This window comes from Aulonocara stuartgranti (assembly GCF_965226115.1).
Source record: "Aulonocara stuartgranti genome assembly, chromosome: 8".
In the NCBI taxonomy this organism is placed as follows: Eukaryota; Metazoa; Chordata; class Actinopteri; order Cichliformes; family Cichlidae; genus Aulonocara; species Aulonocara stuartgranti.
This window is the reverse complement of record NC_138959.1, coordinates 16,152,995-16,169,305: the sequence shown is the minus strand read 5'-3', so window position 1 is coordinate 16,169,305 and position 16,311 is coordinate 16,152,995. Positions and strand designations below refer to the sequence as shown.

Here is a 16,311-nt window from a genome sequence, read left to right as displayed (position 1 = left end):
TATGAGCTACTATAATACAAAAATACTCCCACAAATGTGGGCCATTGATTGCAAACAAGATTTGTTAATTTGTTAGGAAATTTTTTTTTTTTTTTTGTGTGTGTGTGTGTGTGTGTGTGTGTGTGTGTGTGTGTGTGTGCGTGCGCAGACTCATTCAAGCCCATGTTGCAAAAATGAGTACACCCCAATTATAGTCTAAGGAGAAAAGCCACACTTAAGACTACAAAATTCGAATTACCAGGCATTCAACCAAAGGTGAGTCTAATGATTCATTTACGAGGTGTCCAGCAGACAGGTGACCATAAAAGGGCATTACTTAACAAGGAAAAGCCCTTCCCATTTCATACTGCCAGCAATGGCTCCACATGGAAGAGAAATGTCACAAAATCTGAGAAAGGAAATAATTTCTTTACACAAAAAAGGTGAGGGCTACAAGATCAGCAAAGGTTTACATATCAGTCAAAATACTGTAGCAAAAGTGATCACAAAATGTAACAAAGATTGAAGCGCAACCATCTTAGACATCCAGGCCGTCCACAAAAGTTAACATCTCAATGGGAGCGTCTCCTGATGAGAAGGAAGGGTTGAAGAAATCACCATGCAAGTTCACTGCAGTTCGCTAAAGCAGTAGAAAGCCAAACTGGAGTGACCGTTTCCCGTGACACCATACGGCATACACTGCAGAGGAATGGCATGCATAGGTATCGTCCATGAAGGAAGTCTCTCCTAAAGCCCATGCACAAAAAAGCACGCCTAGAATTTGCTAGGGCCCATGCTGAAAAAGATGAAGACTACTGGGACTCTATACTCTGGAGTGATGAGACAAAGATCACTGTTTTTGGAACTAATGGTTTCAAAACTGTATGGTGTCATAAACGTGAGGATTTCAAAGACAAATGCATGGTGCCTACAGTGAAACATGGTGGTGGCAGTGTCCTTATGTGGGCCTGCATGAGTGCTGCTGGTGTTGGGGAGCAGCATTTCATTGATGGTATCATGAACTCAACAATGTACTGCTCTATTCTGAAGAAGAAGATGCTGCCATCACTCCGTGCACTTGGTCGTCATCCACTTTTCCAACACGACAATGATCCAAAACACACATCTAAAGCTACTGCTGCATTTCTGAGGAAGGACAGGGTGAAGATGATTGAATGGCCAAGTATTTCTCCTGATCTGAACCCAATTGAACACCTGTGGGGAATTCTGAAGCGGCAAATTGAGCATCACTCTCCATCCAGCATCCAGGCTCTAAAAGAGGTTATTCTTGAAGAATGGAAAAAGATAATGTTGCAATATGTCGCAACTTGTTCATTCTGTGACTTGATGCTGTCCTTGAAAATCACGGTGGTCATACAAAATACTAGATGTAGTAGTTTGTGTTGCGGGGTGTATTCATTTTTGTTTCATCCAATTTTAGTAAAACTGAAGATTTTGTGATCTAAGTTATATTATTAACCTTAATTTCATGTTATGGAGTTAAACAAGTGTTCAATAAAACTCAGTCGTGTGAAAATTTTGGAAATTGTTCTTTTGTTCATTGAGCTACTGATTTAATTTGTGCTTTTTGAAGGGAGTGTACTCATTTATGCTGAGCACTGTATCTGAATGTCTACATGCACCGAGTTGCTGTCATGTAATTTCCTCATTACATATTTGGTTAGTAAACAATTGAACAGGTGTGCCTGAAGAAGTCACTGATAATATACACTTTGTAAACCGATCTTTTCATGAGCTTTGCTCGGCATCTGTCACAGAACTGAAAGTGAAACCATTCTGAGCAGTTTGTGACCTTTTTATTTAAACTTTTTAAGGATGTTTAATGTAACTGTAAATCTAACCTGAACCAGATAACCTCAGACAAACTGTAAACACTTCCAAATCCCATCGCAGCTAGATAAAACAGCATCACGTGCTGATACTGTCATGGTCCTGGGTCGGTGACCCAGCGCTTTAAGTTTATTATTATCATTTTCCAATTTATTATCATGATTATTATTATTGTTGTTTGAGTTCTACGTGTTATATTCGGTCTGCCTCTGAGTCTGCGTCTGTATCTGTCTATCTATGGTGTCACCCCGTCTGTTTGTGAATCTGTCTGTTTAGTTCAATGTCTTGTCTGGTTCCATGTGTCTGAGTTTCCTGTTTTATTGTGAAGGTCTGTGTCGTATGTGAGTGTGCTCAGTTTACGTTTCCCCTGTCTCGTCAGCTGTGATTTCTCCCAGGTGTGTTCCCCTCCTGTCTCTCATCCCTTGATTACTGCCATCTGTGTATTTAAGCCCTGTGTTTCTCTGTGTCAGTGTCGCGTCATACCCTCAACTTGCTGTGTGTTTGTAATGTCCTGTCCTCCAGCACCTCGGTTTAGAGTTTTGTCTTTGTAAGTTTTATTTCGTGAATCATTCCTCCAGCAATAAAGCTGCGTTTTCAGTTTATTCCCATCTCCAAGAGTCCTGCTATTTTGGGTCCACCACTTCTGCTTGCCTGCCACACAGCCAACCATGACAGATACTTCTCTTAGTTAGTCATTTCCGCTCTCTCTCTCTCTCTCTCTCTCTCTCTATATATATATATATATATATATATATATATATATATAAAATATAAATAAATAAGGGGTGCAACGATATTCGTATAGATATTGAACCGCTCGATACAGTGCTTTCGGTTCGGTACGCATATGTATGAACAATACAACATTTGTAATTTATTTTATCAACTTTCCTTCTGACGATGCTGTCTGTGTGGAGCGCTCAGTGAATCTGCGTTCGACTACTCCGCCTAGGCTGCACTGTCGAGCGCAGATCCACTGAGCGCTCAACACAGACAGCATAGTCAGAAGGAAGAGCGCAGGGCAAGCTAGCAAGACAGAAGTTAAGCTCTCCTTGCAACATGGACCTCCCCCACTCTCATTCAGATCTGGCGTTTGGAATTATTTTGGTTTTCATGTGACGTATGACCCTGAAGGTAAGCGAGTCATGGACTAAAGTAAAACAGTATGTTGGATGTGCCATGCAATGCTCAATTACTAGTGGGAACTAGTGTGTTAGCGCAGTTAGCTCGTTAACGTGTTGGCCGTCTAGCCCCATGCACGGGGCGATCGGCGGTAGCTCGTTAACGGAGATTTGCCGTGTTGTGGCGTTAAGGTTATTTCAACGAGATTAACCTGAAAGCACTAGTGGGAACACAACGAATATGACTGCACATTTACGCCGACATCATCCTAGTGCAAAGACAAAAACAACAAGCATGCTACTAACTTTAGCCGAGTCATTTAGACAGCTGTTAGCACATGATTCTCCTTATGCTGCTGAGAATATAGCCCAGAAGAAGCGGATAGTATAGCTTTTATTTTGGAAAGAGACATTTCTCTGTAATAAACTCTCTTTTCCAAAGATGAGTGATTCCTCAATCAGATACAGGGCTTGCAATATCGCTAGCCCGACGTCCTGGAGCTAGCGATTTTTTCAGTCGGGCTACCAAAATCTATCTCTTCCCTGCCCGTCGGGCTATTGTAGTATGTGTATATATATATATATATATATATTCGCGCGTGCTGGTTTGAGCCTATAGATTTGTCTGAACGGTCCAACTTTAGCTGCTCAAAATAAATAAAAATGGAAGTGGAGGGTTTAAAATCCACTTGAGCAAACCCCCCGTAGCGCTCAGAGATATGAGCCCAGGTAGGGGGTTCGCACAGCTGCTGTCGTTGCATTGTGGGATTGGCTGACAGTAGCGCGTGGAGGTGGTGTGCAGTTCAATTGTACGTTCAGGCCTGCAGGAAACTGCAGGAGATCCTCCGGAGAGGCGCGCCTTCAGCCCGCAGATATTCACGTTAACGGAGCCGGTCAGCGGGAGGACTGTCCACCATGTCTTCATTCTTTGGGGTCGTCGCCAAGCAGATTAAGAGCCACCCAGCTGTAAGTCTCAGCCACTCGTTTTATTTTTACGGTCGTTATTACCAGCCTGTGACCAAGGAGACGGTGACACTGAAACGTGCCTATCAGAAGCTTGAAGCTGCGCGCGCTCCCGTTTCCCCCTCAAGATCTCTCCTTAATTACCTGATGTGGGATCAGCTGTAAAGGCTCAGGAAAACAGTTTTTGTGACTTATCCACACACTGACACCCTAAAGTACGCATTCGTAGAGTATTTTACTATTTATAAAAGCAAAAATAATTTCATATACAGCTCTGAGTGCGGAAATCTCAAATTCCTCGACAGACTCACAGGTTTCGGTTAGAAACATTGGTAGAACATTTTCACGTCACTACATTCTTATTGTTTTAATCACTGTATTCGTGTAATCCCGTGAAAGCTTTTCTTGGGTTTTTCACCCGCAACCTCCTGACAGAGTTCGTTTTTGCGCTCTGGCATCCGCAGAATCAGACAACCGCATCACCTGCTCCTACTGAGCGTGATACACTGATACTGTTGTTACTGAAATGTTATAATGATGATAATCTAAAGGTTCAAATCTGTGTGTGTGTGCGCGCGCGGGGGGGGGTCGCTTGTTTCACGCCACCGTGCGTCTGTAGCCATGCGAAAGGGTTTGTGGTGGCAGCACGTATAGCGGTGGAGTAGTTTCCATATTAGCTTGAGTGAAGGCCAGATAAATGCATGTGAGGGTTTATTTCTCCAAGGACGACGGTGTGAAAGGGTTTGGTTTGTGGCAGCCTCCATATTAATAGACCTCTGGATGGAAATGCTTTGTCCCCCTCCTGCTCTGTGACTGAGCAGCCTGTTGCTCCCTGCTGGTGAAAACTCTTCGTTGTTTAAACAATCCTCTTATGTCATGAGATAACAATACCAACATGGAAATTCTGTGCATTTTATACATCATAGACTGTTACTATAAAAGTAGCACTGCCTTAGCAAGGCTTTTTGAGGACAACTGCACATTTTTACCCACAGCAGCAAGGTGAGAAAGTGGCCCTGGTTGTATTAATAGCTGTTAGACACATGCAACTGGCCACGGGGTCAAAGTGTGGTGATATAAGCAGGGACAACAACTATTTGCCCTTATCTTAAAACTTAATAAGACACATTATGTCTTGGCAATGCACAGTAGGAAAAACTGGACTCCTACACATGGTTTGTAACAGATGAAATGCTGAATAAGATCCAAAAGGACGCAGATAACAAAGATCTATCAACGTTTTATAGATCAAACATAGAAACATACTCTTTAAGGCTCCACACTGGAAATCCTGCAAGATCTGCAGCTGCAGAGGAAAGCAGAGTCCGTCTTGTCTGTTCCCATCTTTTATGTCTGCAGTTTTAGTTTCTGACATCTGGTAACCTAATCTAGGACTACCACTTCCAGTCAGAGAGCAACAGATTTACACAGATTTATAGCAACTTCTCCTCCTCCATCCTAAACTCAAGAAGGAAAATGTGCCCAACATTTTTAAAACTCTGTATATTGTTCTCTTCTGGTTTTGCTCCACTGGCATTGATAAAGCAATAGCTTTATTGACTAATTGATGCCCTTTCTCCAAAGCTGGTCCCCCTGTTCATCTTCATAAGTGGAGGGGCAACCATGAGTGTGTTGGCCCTGACCAGGGCGGCTCTGAAAAACCCAGACGTGTCGTAAGTATCTGAGACGATTTAAACTTATAGAAAAGCGGGCGTTTTCACTTTCCTCGGTTACTCGGGGATGTGTTGTTTCGATCACGGCTTTTCCTCTTGTCTTCAGATGGGATCACAAGAACAACCCTGAACCCTGGAACCAAATGAAGCCCAATCAGCAGTACAAAGTACGAGCCGTTTTTCTTAATCCTTTACGTCAAGTTATAGAGCAGGCATGTTTCTACAAAGGACAGGCCATAATTTTCTGTTATCTTGCGTCAAAGTCCATATCTCAGCAGTCATATGATAATGCATATTTGTTTTTATGTGTGTGTGTGTCCAGCTTCTTGCAGTAAACATGGATTACTCCAAACTGAAGGAGGACAGGCCAGACTTCTAAGCCATCCGTACGAGGAGCCTTTGCACTATTTTTAAAAAAAAATCAAACAACCTATGACAGCAAATGAAAGTTTATTTCCAGTGTGCTGGGCAAAGGGATCATTCACCTATAAATGACTATGAATAAAACAGACAACCACCTGTTTTACTGATTGTTGAATATAATTATCAGTTTGCTGCCATAAATTATTAAAGACTATTTAAATCTTTAACGCCTCCCTTGCATGCTTATTACAGGCAAGAGCTGAGGGGAAAGATTACAACACATCAGAAAATGTGAGAAACAAGAATGTGCTCTTTTAGTGGTTTACAAAGAAACTATATTAGAATTTGAGACAATGAGAACAAGTGCCACCTGATGTTTGTTTATATTATTTAAATAGCCTTATATTTAATGCATATATCTCAAATTCTAAATGGTTTAACCATCATCTGCACCTGGTCTTAGATTTGAACCTAAAAGAAGAAATTCTTATTCTATTGACACAGATTTTACATTTTAATGTCTAAAGTAAGTTTGAATTTTTAAAATCCAGTGTTGAGCCATCCCTTGTTTGTGTGTGTTGTTTTTGTTTTGTTTGTTGCTTTTTTTATATTTTGCTTCCAACTAGTCAGACTTCCTTGTAATTTTTAATGTGTTCTAGAGCAATTCTTGAAAAGCTCAAAGCTTTTGCCCCAATTTCCTTAACTAAATCTATGAAAAATGCCAAGGATAACAGAGTCTGAGAGACATAAAATTGTATTTTTGCACCAACATAGTGATTCCCAAAGAGCTATTAGTTGAAATCTTGGCATGGTGTGCAGGTAGGATGTTCTTCAGGAATGGAAATGGGGAGAAAAGCCTGAGGTATGCCAAATGAATCCAAATTTGAAATTGGTGGTGGTAGTGGTGTCCAATCTTATGATAAAGGGTAGGATAAGTTTCTCAAAATGAAACATTTTTATAATTTTCACCCCTTGTGGTAACTAACATGTTGTTTTGCAGGGAATTATGATATTATAAATTCTCTTGAGAACTGTGTTGCTCTCACGTTTATTTTCCAGTTTATCGCACTGCACTCCACTGGTCAAAATTTAGTGCACACCTGACAGAAATTCAAAACACCTCACTTGCCTTAGATTATTATCTCAAAATGTCGAGTCATTAGCTCAAATTTTCGACTTCATTTTCAGAAATTTCAAGTTATTTTCTATGTTTTGTTTTGAGATATTTTCACAAAAGTTTGCATTAAGATGATGATAATAATAATAATAATAATAATTAAAGCTGCAAGCAGCGTTATGAGGGCCCTCGCACCCTGGCGTGTCGAGCCACGCCCAACACCTAAAACCAGCACGTCCAATGTGATGTCACATTGATGGAAATCATGCATTTAACCACCAGCTAACATTTCATCTCATTGAACCATGATTATAGTCGTCCCACTAGGTGGCGCTCTAACTATTACTGACAAATGGCATAACAAACATTTCCGAGCTCGAGTCTCATCACACCTGCGACGTTTGGGAGAGATTGGATATTGTGTTTTTGAGTGACAGCAGATTACTGCTTTTTGGCGAGTGATTGAAACTCTAAGTGCCGCCATGACCACCCCGTTTCCCTGAACGTAAAAAGCTTCGCAATTTAACATCACAAAGGTCTTTAGATTCCACAAACTTCAGATCGGTCCAATCTGATGAAATCCCTTGGAGGAGTTCGTCAAAGTATGAAGCCTGAAAAGAGGGGAAAATGTCGCCAAAATTACACATTAATTTTAAAATGGCTGACTTCCTGTTGGATTTGGGATATTGCTCCAAGAGACTTTTTTGTACATCTTAATATCTTCCATGAGCTTACCAAGTTTCAGACTCATAGATAAAACACAGAGCAGGGGCTGATATTTTGAAACTTTGTAGGGGGCGCTGTGGAGCAATTTCGCGCTATTCAATGAAAATGATCACATGACAACAAAGCCTTCATCCATTTGGGGGTGTGTGCCAAATTTAAAGCCTCTATAAACTTTCCAAGCCCCTCAAAAGCCACTTCATCTTTCATGTTGAACCGCGTTGCCACCAGGGTGCGCCGTTCAGTGTAAAGTCACAATTTTTGCACTGAAGCATCACGAGGGACTGATGGTGATATTCACCGCTTTTGAGGTGGCCACGATGAACCTGGGAAAATCAGTACAACAAAATTAAAGCCATGACATTTCCTGTGGCCACTAGGTGGCGCTGTCCGTATTTCCGACAATGGGCACGTCAATCTGTTCAGGGCGGGTCTGACATCATGCCTGTAAAGTCTGGTACTGATCAGACTGGATTTCATTGAGTTATACTAATTTGTTTCTTCATGGCGTGACATCAAAGTTCGCCATGCTGCTGGGGTCACACCCTTTTGCGAAAAGTCACAGTTTTCACTGTAACCCAAGACCAACTCCTTAAGGCTTTCCTGGAGAAATTTGAGGCTGCAGGTGTCACCCATCACTATACTGTACCCCAAAGTGTAAAACATGACATTTCCTGTTCCCACTAGGTGGCGCTGTCCCTGGTGTCAAATATGGCAGTTGAAATATGTTCAGGGGTGGAGCCTTATCATATGTGTTCACTTTGGTCAAGGTCAGAAAATGTATGACAAAATGAGAGGCAATAAGATTTTCATGGCGAGTCATCGAAATTCGCCATGGCGCCACGGCCTCATAGTATTGTGAAAACTCAAAAGCTCCGCAATTTAACATGGCACAAGGGTGTAGTTGACACTGTCCAAATTTGAAGGTTATGAAATGAAACCCCAAGGAGGAGTTCGCAAAAGTTCGAGGCATGGAAATGGCAAAATTAGAGCCAAAATGTCACCTTCTCTTCCAAATGGCGGACTTCCTGTTGGGTTTGCGTCAATGGGCCCACAGACTTTTTTGTTCGTCTTGGCATGATACACATGTGTGCCAAATTTCATACATGTAGCTCAAACGATGTGGTCGTAGGGCTGCATTTAACAAGGCATAGGTGGCGCTGTAGAGCCATTTCCCAGTGCTCATATGTAAAACCATTAAAATACAAAATTTTTCACCAGACCTGGCATGTGTGCAAAATTTCATGAGTTTTTGAGCATGTTTAGGCCCTCAAAAAGGCCCTTGTTTGGGGTGAATAATAATAATAATAATAATAATAATAATAATAATAATAATAATAATAATAATAATAATAATAAGAAACGGAGCAGATACAATAGGGCCTTCGCACTCTCGGTGCTCGGGCCCTAATAATGATGGATAATCACCCACAATTTTGAAGTATGGATGACAACTAAACTAAACTAAAATACAATAAAATAAAATTTCAGTATTGAAAAAAATTCCATAGCTCTGATTTTGTAAATTATTCATTTATATTATTGCTTTTTCTGAAAACAATATTAAAATTTCATTTTTAATTTTATTTATTTATTTCATTGCGATCTCGAGGTTCAAAGCCAAATCTCTCTTCTCGCGAGATTTCACTTAAAAATAACGCGGGACCGTATGAGAATTGAGTCCGTTGAAACAGAAAACACAAGGCAAGGATCAGAGCACAAATGACGTTCGGGTGAAAGCTGAGATAAACGACACTAATTTCAGCTCAGTACCGCTTGTTTGGACAGCGTCGTTGTGGAAAAAGTCATTTGTTTGACATTTTTGACGTTTAACTGCCCGCAATTGTCTGCTAGCTGAGTTCAGCTAACCAGCTGACTTTGCTCCTCGGTGGCTAAATGGATCCCACAGAGGATTTGTCCGCTCGGGTCCTGCTGAAACATATTCTCACCACCGAGCCACCCAGGACCCCTGTCACACGCAGGTACGGTTCATTTTCTGGGAGAGAACCACGAAAGTCTTATTCACTGGCGTTTTCAGCATTAATGCTAGCTAAGCTATCGCTAACGACAAACTTGTGGTTGTCGCACGTTAGTCTCAGCGGCTTTGTATTCAGTATTATTAATCGTAAGATGACTTGTCTCCAGTAATTCACAGGAGCCGAGTAGCAGCGGGACCCGGCGGAGTAGCAGGCTCAGCAAGAAAGATGCTGGTCCCCAAACCCCGCAGGAGATCCTTAGGCGGAGCATGAGACATAAGCTCCATGAGGTAAAATAGAGGTGAGCAGCGTAGTTGTTATTCGTGGGCATGTTAAACTTATTAACTTTGTCCCTTTTTTCTAGAGCATAACCAGAAAATCCCTCCCCGCCACTAAAAGGAGGACTGCCTCAGTTGTGTTAAAAAAGGCAAACATGCCTGCCACATCTTCAGTACTGATTAATGACGGAGACACTCCCAGACACATACTCATAAACATCCTGCGGACAGGTGCGTGAACTAGCCTTCTTTTAATTCCTGGTTGGTTTCGGTTGCTTTTGCTTTTGCTTATATGTTTTGGTTTTCAGAGCCGGTGAAATCCCCCGTGGTTCATGAGACAGAAACATCTGAAGAGCCGGAGCCACCTTCAGCCAATTCGACCATCTCCAAAACGCATCACAGGTGAGCTGTGGGTTACAGGGTGATTGATGGTATTACTGAATTAGTCCTGGTTGTGATGGAAAATAAACTTTTGAGCTGAATTGACTTTCAGTATGGAGCTGTCAGGGCTGGACCTGCCTGATGTAACAGTTGGCCCAGCAGCCAGCACTGCAAAGGGACTGAGCCGAAAGAGACCGCGCAGGAGTTTTAACACAACGGCTTTTGAAAAACGACTTAAAGATGGAGATGGTAAGATTGAAACGAGCATTGAGGAGGTACACAGATTAAAAATGAGGTTGTGGGGTTTGTTTTTTTTTTGTGCTTCTGCAGCAATGTGAACACTTACTGTGTATGCTGGATGTTTGTGCTTCCAGAAGCTGAAGAGGAAACTGAACTATCAATAGATGACAATTCATCACTGTCTGTGTTGAGGTAAAGTGTACAAAGAATGCAAAATATTAATTCTAATCAGGGATCAAACCCATGACTAGGTTTAGAATTAATGATCAGCGTGTGAATGCACACCATGTTTGTTTTTTATGTTTTTTAGTTTATGTCCAATCTGTTTTTCAGCTCTGCTTCCTTGAATTTAAAAACTCCGTTTGTTGACGCTAAGACTGAGAAAAGAGGTCTGCAGAGAAAAGTTTCAAATCGTCGGAAAATCTCAGAGGAAGAATTTGGTGCTGCTGTAGATAAACGACGGATGGGAGGTGAACACTGCGCTCAAAATACTTTATTACATTCTTCTAATGGGACACAGGTTTTTCAAAGATTTCTTTCTGAGGCACAGCAGCCATACAACCATATGGTGTAAAACACAGAAACTTAACCAGAAATGTAATATAATCTCACACACTGTTGTTACCAACTGGTTAATTTGATAATTGATTCATTCATTGCTAAATAATCTCACTATCAGGATTTTTCACCTTGAGAACTGTCACTGTATTTTGACCTGCTATTGAGTCACTTTAAATATCACCTTCTTTCGGTTGCTCACTTTACGGGTCACCACAGTGAATTTGTCAGTGATTTGCATCCATCTTTATCCTCAATCCCTTTATCCCTCCTCTGCACATGTCCAAACCCCCTCAGCTTTGCCTCTGTAACTTTGAGTCCAGACTTTGACTAAACCTGAGTTATACTCATTTCTAATCTTGTCCTTCAGACTTCTTAACATCTTCGGCCCCAGCTTGGCCTCTGGTCCTTTATTCAGACATTTTGGTCTTCTGCCACAAACCACCCCTGACGCGTATCTCCACCGTCTTCTTCACCTCTCATACATTTTGTAGATGAGTGCATGTGAAAATGTTTCAGTAAGTAAAGCTGTTACCAGACTGCAAAGAAACAGCTGCTTGGGACCATGTCTCAAAAAGAATCTTGCTGAAGGGAGGTTTAAAAAAAAAAAAGTGGAACTAGATTGGATTGTAATTTTGTTTAATGCCAGTTTTTATCACAAGATTGTGTAACAAGGCCATGTAACCTTTGGTTAAGTTGCCGGCACACATACAACAACTATTCAACCTACCTACAAGTAAGGTGCTGCCCCCTGCTGGTGAAAGTTTTAGTTAAATTCTGCAGAGGTTCAGTGCAAACCTACGACTGAGTATAAATTTAACACTTCAGCCCAGTGATGTGAGAACAGAAGTACAGCATGAAAAGAATTGTAGGTTATTTGCACCTGCTCTTTACCTCCACCTTACATTTTCCTCCTTCCTGTCATCCAGGTATGAGCAGCTTTGGACCTGTGGAGCAGGGGCTTGGTGAATCTACTCACTCTGAGGGCTTCACCTTAGGTCTAAGCAAACTCAGCGAACCAGATATCACAGCCGATATCGTGAACTGTAACACGGCTCTCTACGCCCAGGCTGATGCCATGACCTCCAACTTTTCTATCATTGCTACTCAGGACAAACCTACAGTCGTGGCGTCTCAGCTGCAGAAGGACATGAGGGAGATGGAGCCAGAGGAGCAAATGGAAGTGGAGCAGAGCAAGCTGGAAACTGACCAACTGTGTGTGTTTCCAACTGAAGATGAATCTGAAAAGAAGGAAGCAAGGAGAACAGTTTACAGTAAACCTGAAGATGTCTTGGCAAAATCTGACGGAGATGAAGATGTAGTTCAATCTCGGACCGGTGTAAGCGAGGATGCAGCTCAGTTTGAAGACGTTGAGGAAAGAGCAGAAGTTGCTCTCAATTCCGAGCTTGAACAGGGTGTTGAAGCAGGGTCACAGGCTGAAGAGGAAGCTGAAGCAGATTCTAAAACTGAAGAGGAGGAGGTGGAGGAAGATGAGGAAGATGTAGTTGACTCTAACACTGATGGAGGTACAGCCGACTCGCAGATCGAAAAGGGTGATGACGCAGGTTCTCAGTCTGAAGACGAGAATGTGGCTGAGGATCAGACTGAAGAAGAGGAAGAAGACAAGAGAGGCGTAGAAGAATCTCAAACTGGTTCCCAGTCCGAAGAGGGAGCTGAAGCATCTACTCAGTCTGAGGAAGAGGACGTTGTACTAGACTCTCAAACCGAAAAGGATGAAGAGGATGGTGGCACTGAATATCACACTGATGAAGTTGTAGCAGCCCTGCCTGAAGAGGATGTTAGTGGTCAATCTGAGAGAAATGACCACGTGACCAAGTCTGAGAACGAAAATGACTTTGAGATCTTCAGCGGTGAAAATGAAGAGGAGGCATCAGCTCAGCTGAAACATGACTCAGAACACATCAGCTGGAGGGCTTATCGCTCTGAGGGCGGTCTCATTGTGCCGGTTACAGAGGCAGCAGAGGATTTCCCTAATGCTACGTTTGCAGGTTAAAAAAAAATCAATTAATCAATCATTTAGCATTTAAAAATCTGTATGATTGAGATTAAATATTGTTTGTGGTTTTGTTTGTAGGATGGCCTGATGCCAAATTCAAAGGACATGGCACTCTGGATTTGCGCACCATGGGAAAGATGGGAAGCCATGAGAGTGGTCAGACTCACACCGGAGACCCTGATGTGGCCGAATCCTCAACCCAAGGACAGGCAGAGGCCACTGGGACAACGAATGAGCCTGAGGCTGACAAAGAGAACTCATTTCCTCTGTCAGAGGGAACGTATGACATTGAAGATGGTAGGAGTGAAACTGTGCCTGATGAAGCTCCAGCTGAGGATGCTGCTGAACCAGAAGAAGAAATGGAAGAAGAAGAAGAAGATTATGATGATGAAGAGGATGAAGGTTATTTTCTCTTTTAACATGCACTGGTAAAATATCTATTTAAGCATTCAGAATGACTAAGAAATCTGTTTTCTGATAGCTTCAGACTTCCCCTGCAAGACTCCAGCGTTTGTCAGACAGAAAATTAATTTTAATCGTCCTGATCCTTTAGCATCACCTTCTGTTCTAAAGAACAATCAGGCCAGGTAAGCTGCATGTCCTATTACACTTAAGTGTGTGTGTTTGTGTGTCCTGTGGGTTTCAGTCAGGACTGTTTTTAGGGAGAAAGAAGTACCTACTCAGCTGGGGATATGGACCTTTCAGCTGACACAGTGCTCTTTTAACTCCCTAAAAGCTTCTCTACTTTAAATAGAAAAACTGCTATTGTAGCACAGGTACAGAATCAAGTTTTTATTCGGCAATTCACTGACACTCTCTTCTGATCTCCACCAGTACCAGCGGTACAAGAGAACCTTTACCTGCAGCTAAACCTAAGCAGAGGAGAGTGAGGAAGACGAGGATCTCTAAAAAGGAAACTATCCTTCCTAAGAGCTACCTTATGGGCGTCTTTAAGCAATTTGCCAAAACAAAAGTCTCTGCAGACGTCCACCCTGTCCTAAATGAAATGTAAGTAACACACTGTGTTTCACCATTAATCACATGCAGTGTCTCTTTGTCTTTGTTAGAACTGTGTGTTGCTTTAATATAACAGATTTGTTGTAATTTTAACAGAATGGATAAATTCTTTGACCGGCTAGCTGAGGACCTGGAGACGTATGCTGCCCATGCAAAGAGAAAAACCATAGAGGTCGAGGACGTTGAACTTCTGCTGAAAAGGTATGAGGGCAGAATTCAAGACTTTTTGCAATCAGATGTTTTTAATGTCATAAAGCCCCTTTGTTTAATTAAGGAGGAAAAAGCAAAACTTAAATACCACTTAAAAATGTAGCGAACTACATTATACACAAAACTGCATTATGTATTCCTAGGAGGGTTTGAGGAGGCTCAGTACAACACTGCTATATAACTTTATGGAGCAAACATGTACAGATTTATTTAAATATCTTGTTCTGCATATCTCAGTGTACATGTCAACTAGCTAGCTGTTTAGTTTGTCTGGTGTGTGTTATCAATAAATGAATAAAATGAACCAAAAAACAAAGCAAATCAAGAAACCTATACTGAGTGTAGGCCTGTCTTTCCTGTCCACTCTCCACTATCTAATAAAGGCAAAAGGCCCCAAAATAATATGTATTTTAAGCCAGAAGTGCCCGCCTGTACAGGTAAGGCACTGACTCTACAGTAAGGGGGAGGAAAAAACCCACTCTGCAACGCTTGGATTATTCTGACCTCTAGATGGCAATGTTGAGCTCTTTGTAGTTTGAAGGCTATATCTGACTGTAATAAGGGCATAAGCCTGTAGAATATCTTAAATGCTGCCTATAGGTAGCACACCTCATTCATGATCTATTTTCTGACATTTCACATAAATTTTCTAACATGGAACTTAACCAGTATGTGTTTGTAACTTGCAGGCAGGGTTATGTGAATGACAAGGTGCCAGTGGAAGTGCTTATTGAAAAATATCTTCGCATGGACCAGCGAAGGCTTCTAATCCCCATCGCAACCAGTGGAAATGTTGTTATCCCTGCAAAGCGGAGGTGAATCTTTCATCTCCTGGACTGCTACTTGTTTTTCTGTACACTGCGTTCAAACAATGCCTTTATTCATTGGAGCATAAAAGCTTCTGTAAATGTGTAAATTATATGCATGTATCTTTATTTTACTGCGAGTCTCTGGACAACTGTACTTTGTTGCTGTTAGGTATGTTTTCATGGGTGCAAATATGCGTGCCAACTGTATTCTCTACAATATGAAACAAAGCAGTGTCTAAACTTATAATAATAATAAAGGAAGCTGAAATAAAGTTTCACATATCTGCTTCACACATGTATTATTAAGGAAATACTCAGACAGAAATATCTTATGTTTGTGGATCGTGAGGGGCATTTGAATTATTTGTTTTTCCTTGATAAATTAGGATTTCAGCCCATCATGCTGTGCTTTGTGCTGCTTATTAAGAAAGTTATGCAGATATACACTGCTTTTATAAGGCTCAGAAAGACTAGATGGCCTAAAAATTGTGTTTTTATGAGAGTACTTGAAAAATGGAGAGAATGTGAGGACAGCACCGCCTGGTCCAGAGTGATTCAGCCTTGCTCACTAAATGAGGCAATCGATATATTTCATCACAAATGACTGGTTTAAAAAGGAGGACATAATAAGCAAGAAACATGCTGGTGTGGTAGACTTCCTCTGCTGCTAATAATGTTTTCCATAAAAGCTTAAGCTTTTGTTATATATACACACTCAAACAGGCGCTAATAACATGTGATGCTTCTTAATTCATTTTTACATTGAACAGCTGATGTCTATTTATCTCTGCTTGAGATTACAGGGCTATTTACTATTCTTTTTAAAATGGGCTCAATTAGTTTGGATACATTATGTACATGTGAATGTCATGGTGATTTGGGGCTTTTAATGGTTTTTTTAAACTTGTTTTTCCAGGGTGGAATGATTGTACAGCATACATGTTTAAAGACTAAGTGGATACAAGTGGGCAGCATGGTCGTATGGGGTTTAGCACTGTTGCTTCACAGCAAGAAGGTCCTGGGTTTGAATCCATC

General features: G+C 41.4%; 2 protein-coding genes across 2 annotated transcripts; both read left to right on the top strand.

Annotated features, from left to right (window-relative positions):
* Nucleotides 1-3,600: 3,600 nt before the first annotated feature.
* Nucleotides 3,601-6,188, top strand: LOC309712761 (cytochrome c oxidase subunit NDUFA4-like). Its single transcript, XM_082543826.1, has 4 exons — nucleotides 3,601-3,917; nucleotides 5,499-5,587; nucleotides 5,694-5,754; nucleotides 5,910-6,188. The coding sequence occupies exons 1-4, from the start codon at nucleotides 3,867-3,869 to the stop codon at nucleotides 5,964-5,966; spliced, it is 258 nt and encodes an 85-aa protein (XP_082399952.1). The 5' UTR covers nucleotides 3,601-3,866; the 3' UTR covers nucleotides 5,967-6,188.
* A 3,243-nt stretch (nucleotides 6,189-9,431) lies between these two features.
* On the top strand, nucleotides 9,432-15,740 carry cenpt (centromere protein T). The gene is made up of 13 exons (XM_082543327.1): nucleotides 9,432-9,772; nucleotides 9,936-10,056; nucleotides 10,131-10,275; nucleotides 10,353-10,446; nucleotides 10,538-10,674; nucleotides 10,800-10,857; nucleotides 10,999-11,135; nucleotides 12,153-13,232; nucleotides 13,319-13,642; nucleotides 13,722-13,827; nucleotides 14,075-14,248; nucleotides 14,354-14,458; nucleotides 15,157-15,740. The coding sequence occupies exons 1-13, from the start codon at nucleotides 9,687-9,689 to the stop codon at nucleotides 15,284-15,286; spliced, it is 2,697 nt and encodes an 898-aa protein (XP_082399453.1). The 5' UTR covers nucleotides 9,432-9,686; the 3' UTR covers nucleotides 15,287-15,740.
* The last annotated feature ends 571 nt before the right edge of the window (nucleotides 15,741-16,311 follow it).

Coding starts and splice junctions, on each gene's coding strand:
- cenpt (XM_082543327.1), top strand. CDS start 9,687: ATGGATCCCACAGAGGATTTGTCCGCTCGGGTCCTGCTGAAACATATT. Junction 13,643..13,721: donor TGATGATGAAGAGGATGAAG/GTTATTTTCTCT, acceptor GTTTTCTGATAG/CTTCAGACTTCCCCTGCAAG. Junction 14,249..14,353: donor CACCCTGTCCTAAATGAAAT/GTAAGTAACACA, acceptor TAATTTTAACAG/AATGGATAAATTCTTTGACC.
- LOC309712761 (XM_082543826.1), top strand. CDS start 3,867: ATGTCTTCATTCTTTGGGGTCGTCGCCAAGCAGATTAAGAGCCACCCA. Junction 3,918..5,498: donor AGATTAAGAGCCACCCAGCT/GTAAGTCTCAGC, acceptor CTTTCTCCAAAG/CTGGTCCCCCTGTTCATCTT. Junction 5,755..5,909: donor AGCCCAATCAGCAGTACAAA/GTACGAGCCGTT, acceptor GTGTGTGTCCAG/CTTCTTGCAGTAAACATGGA.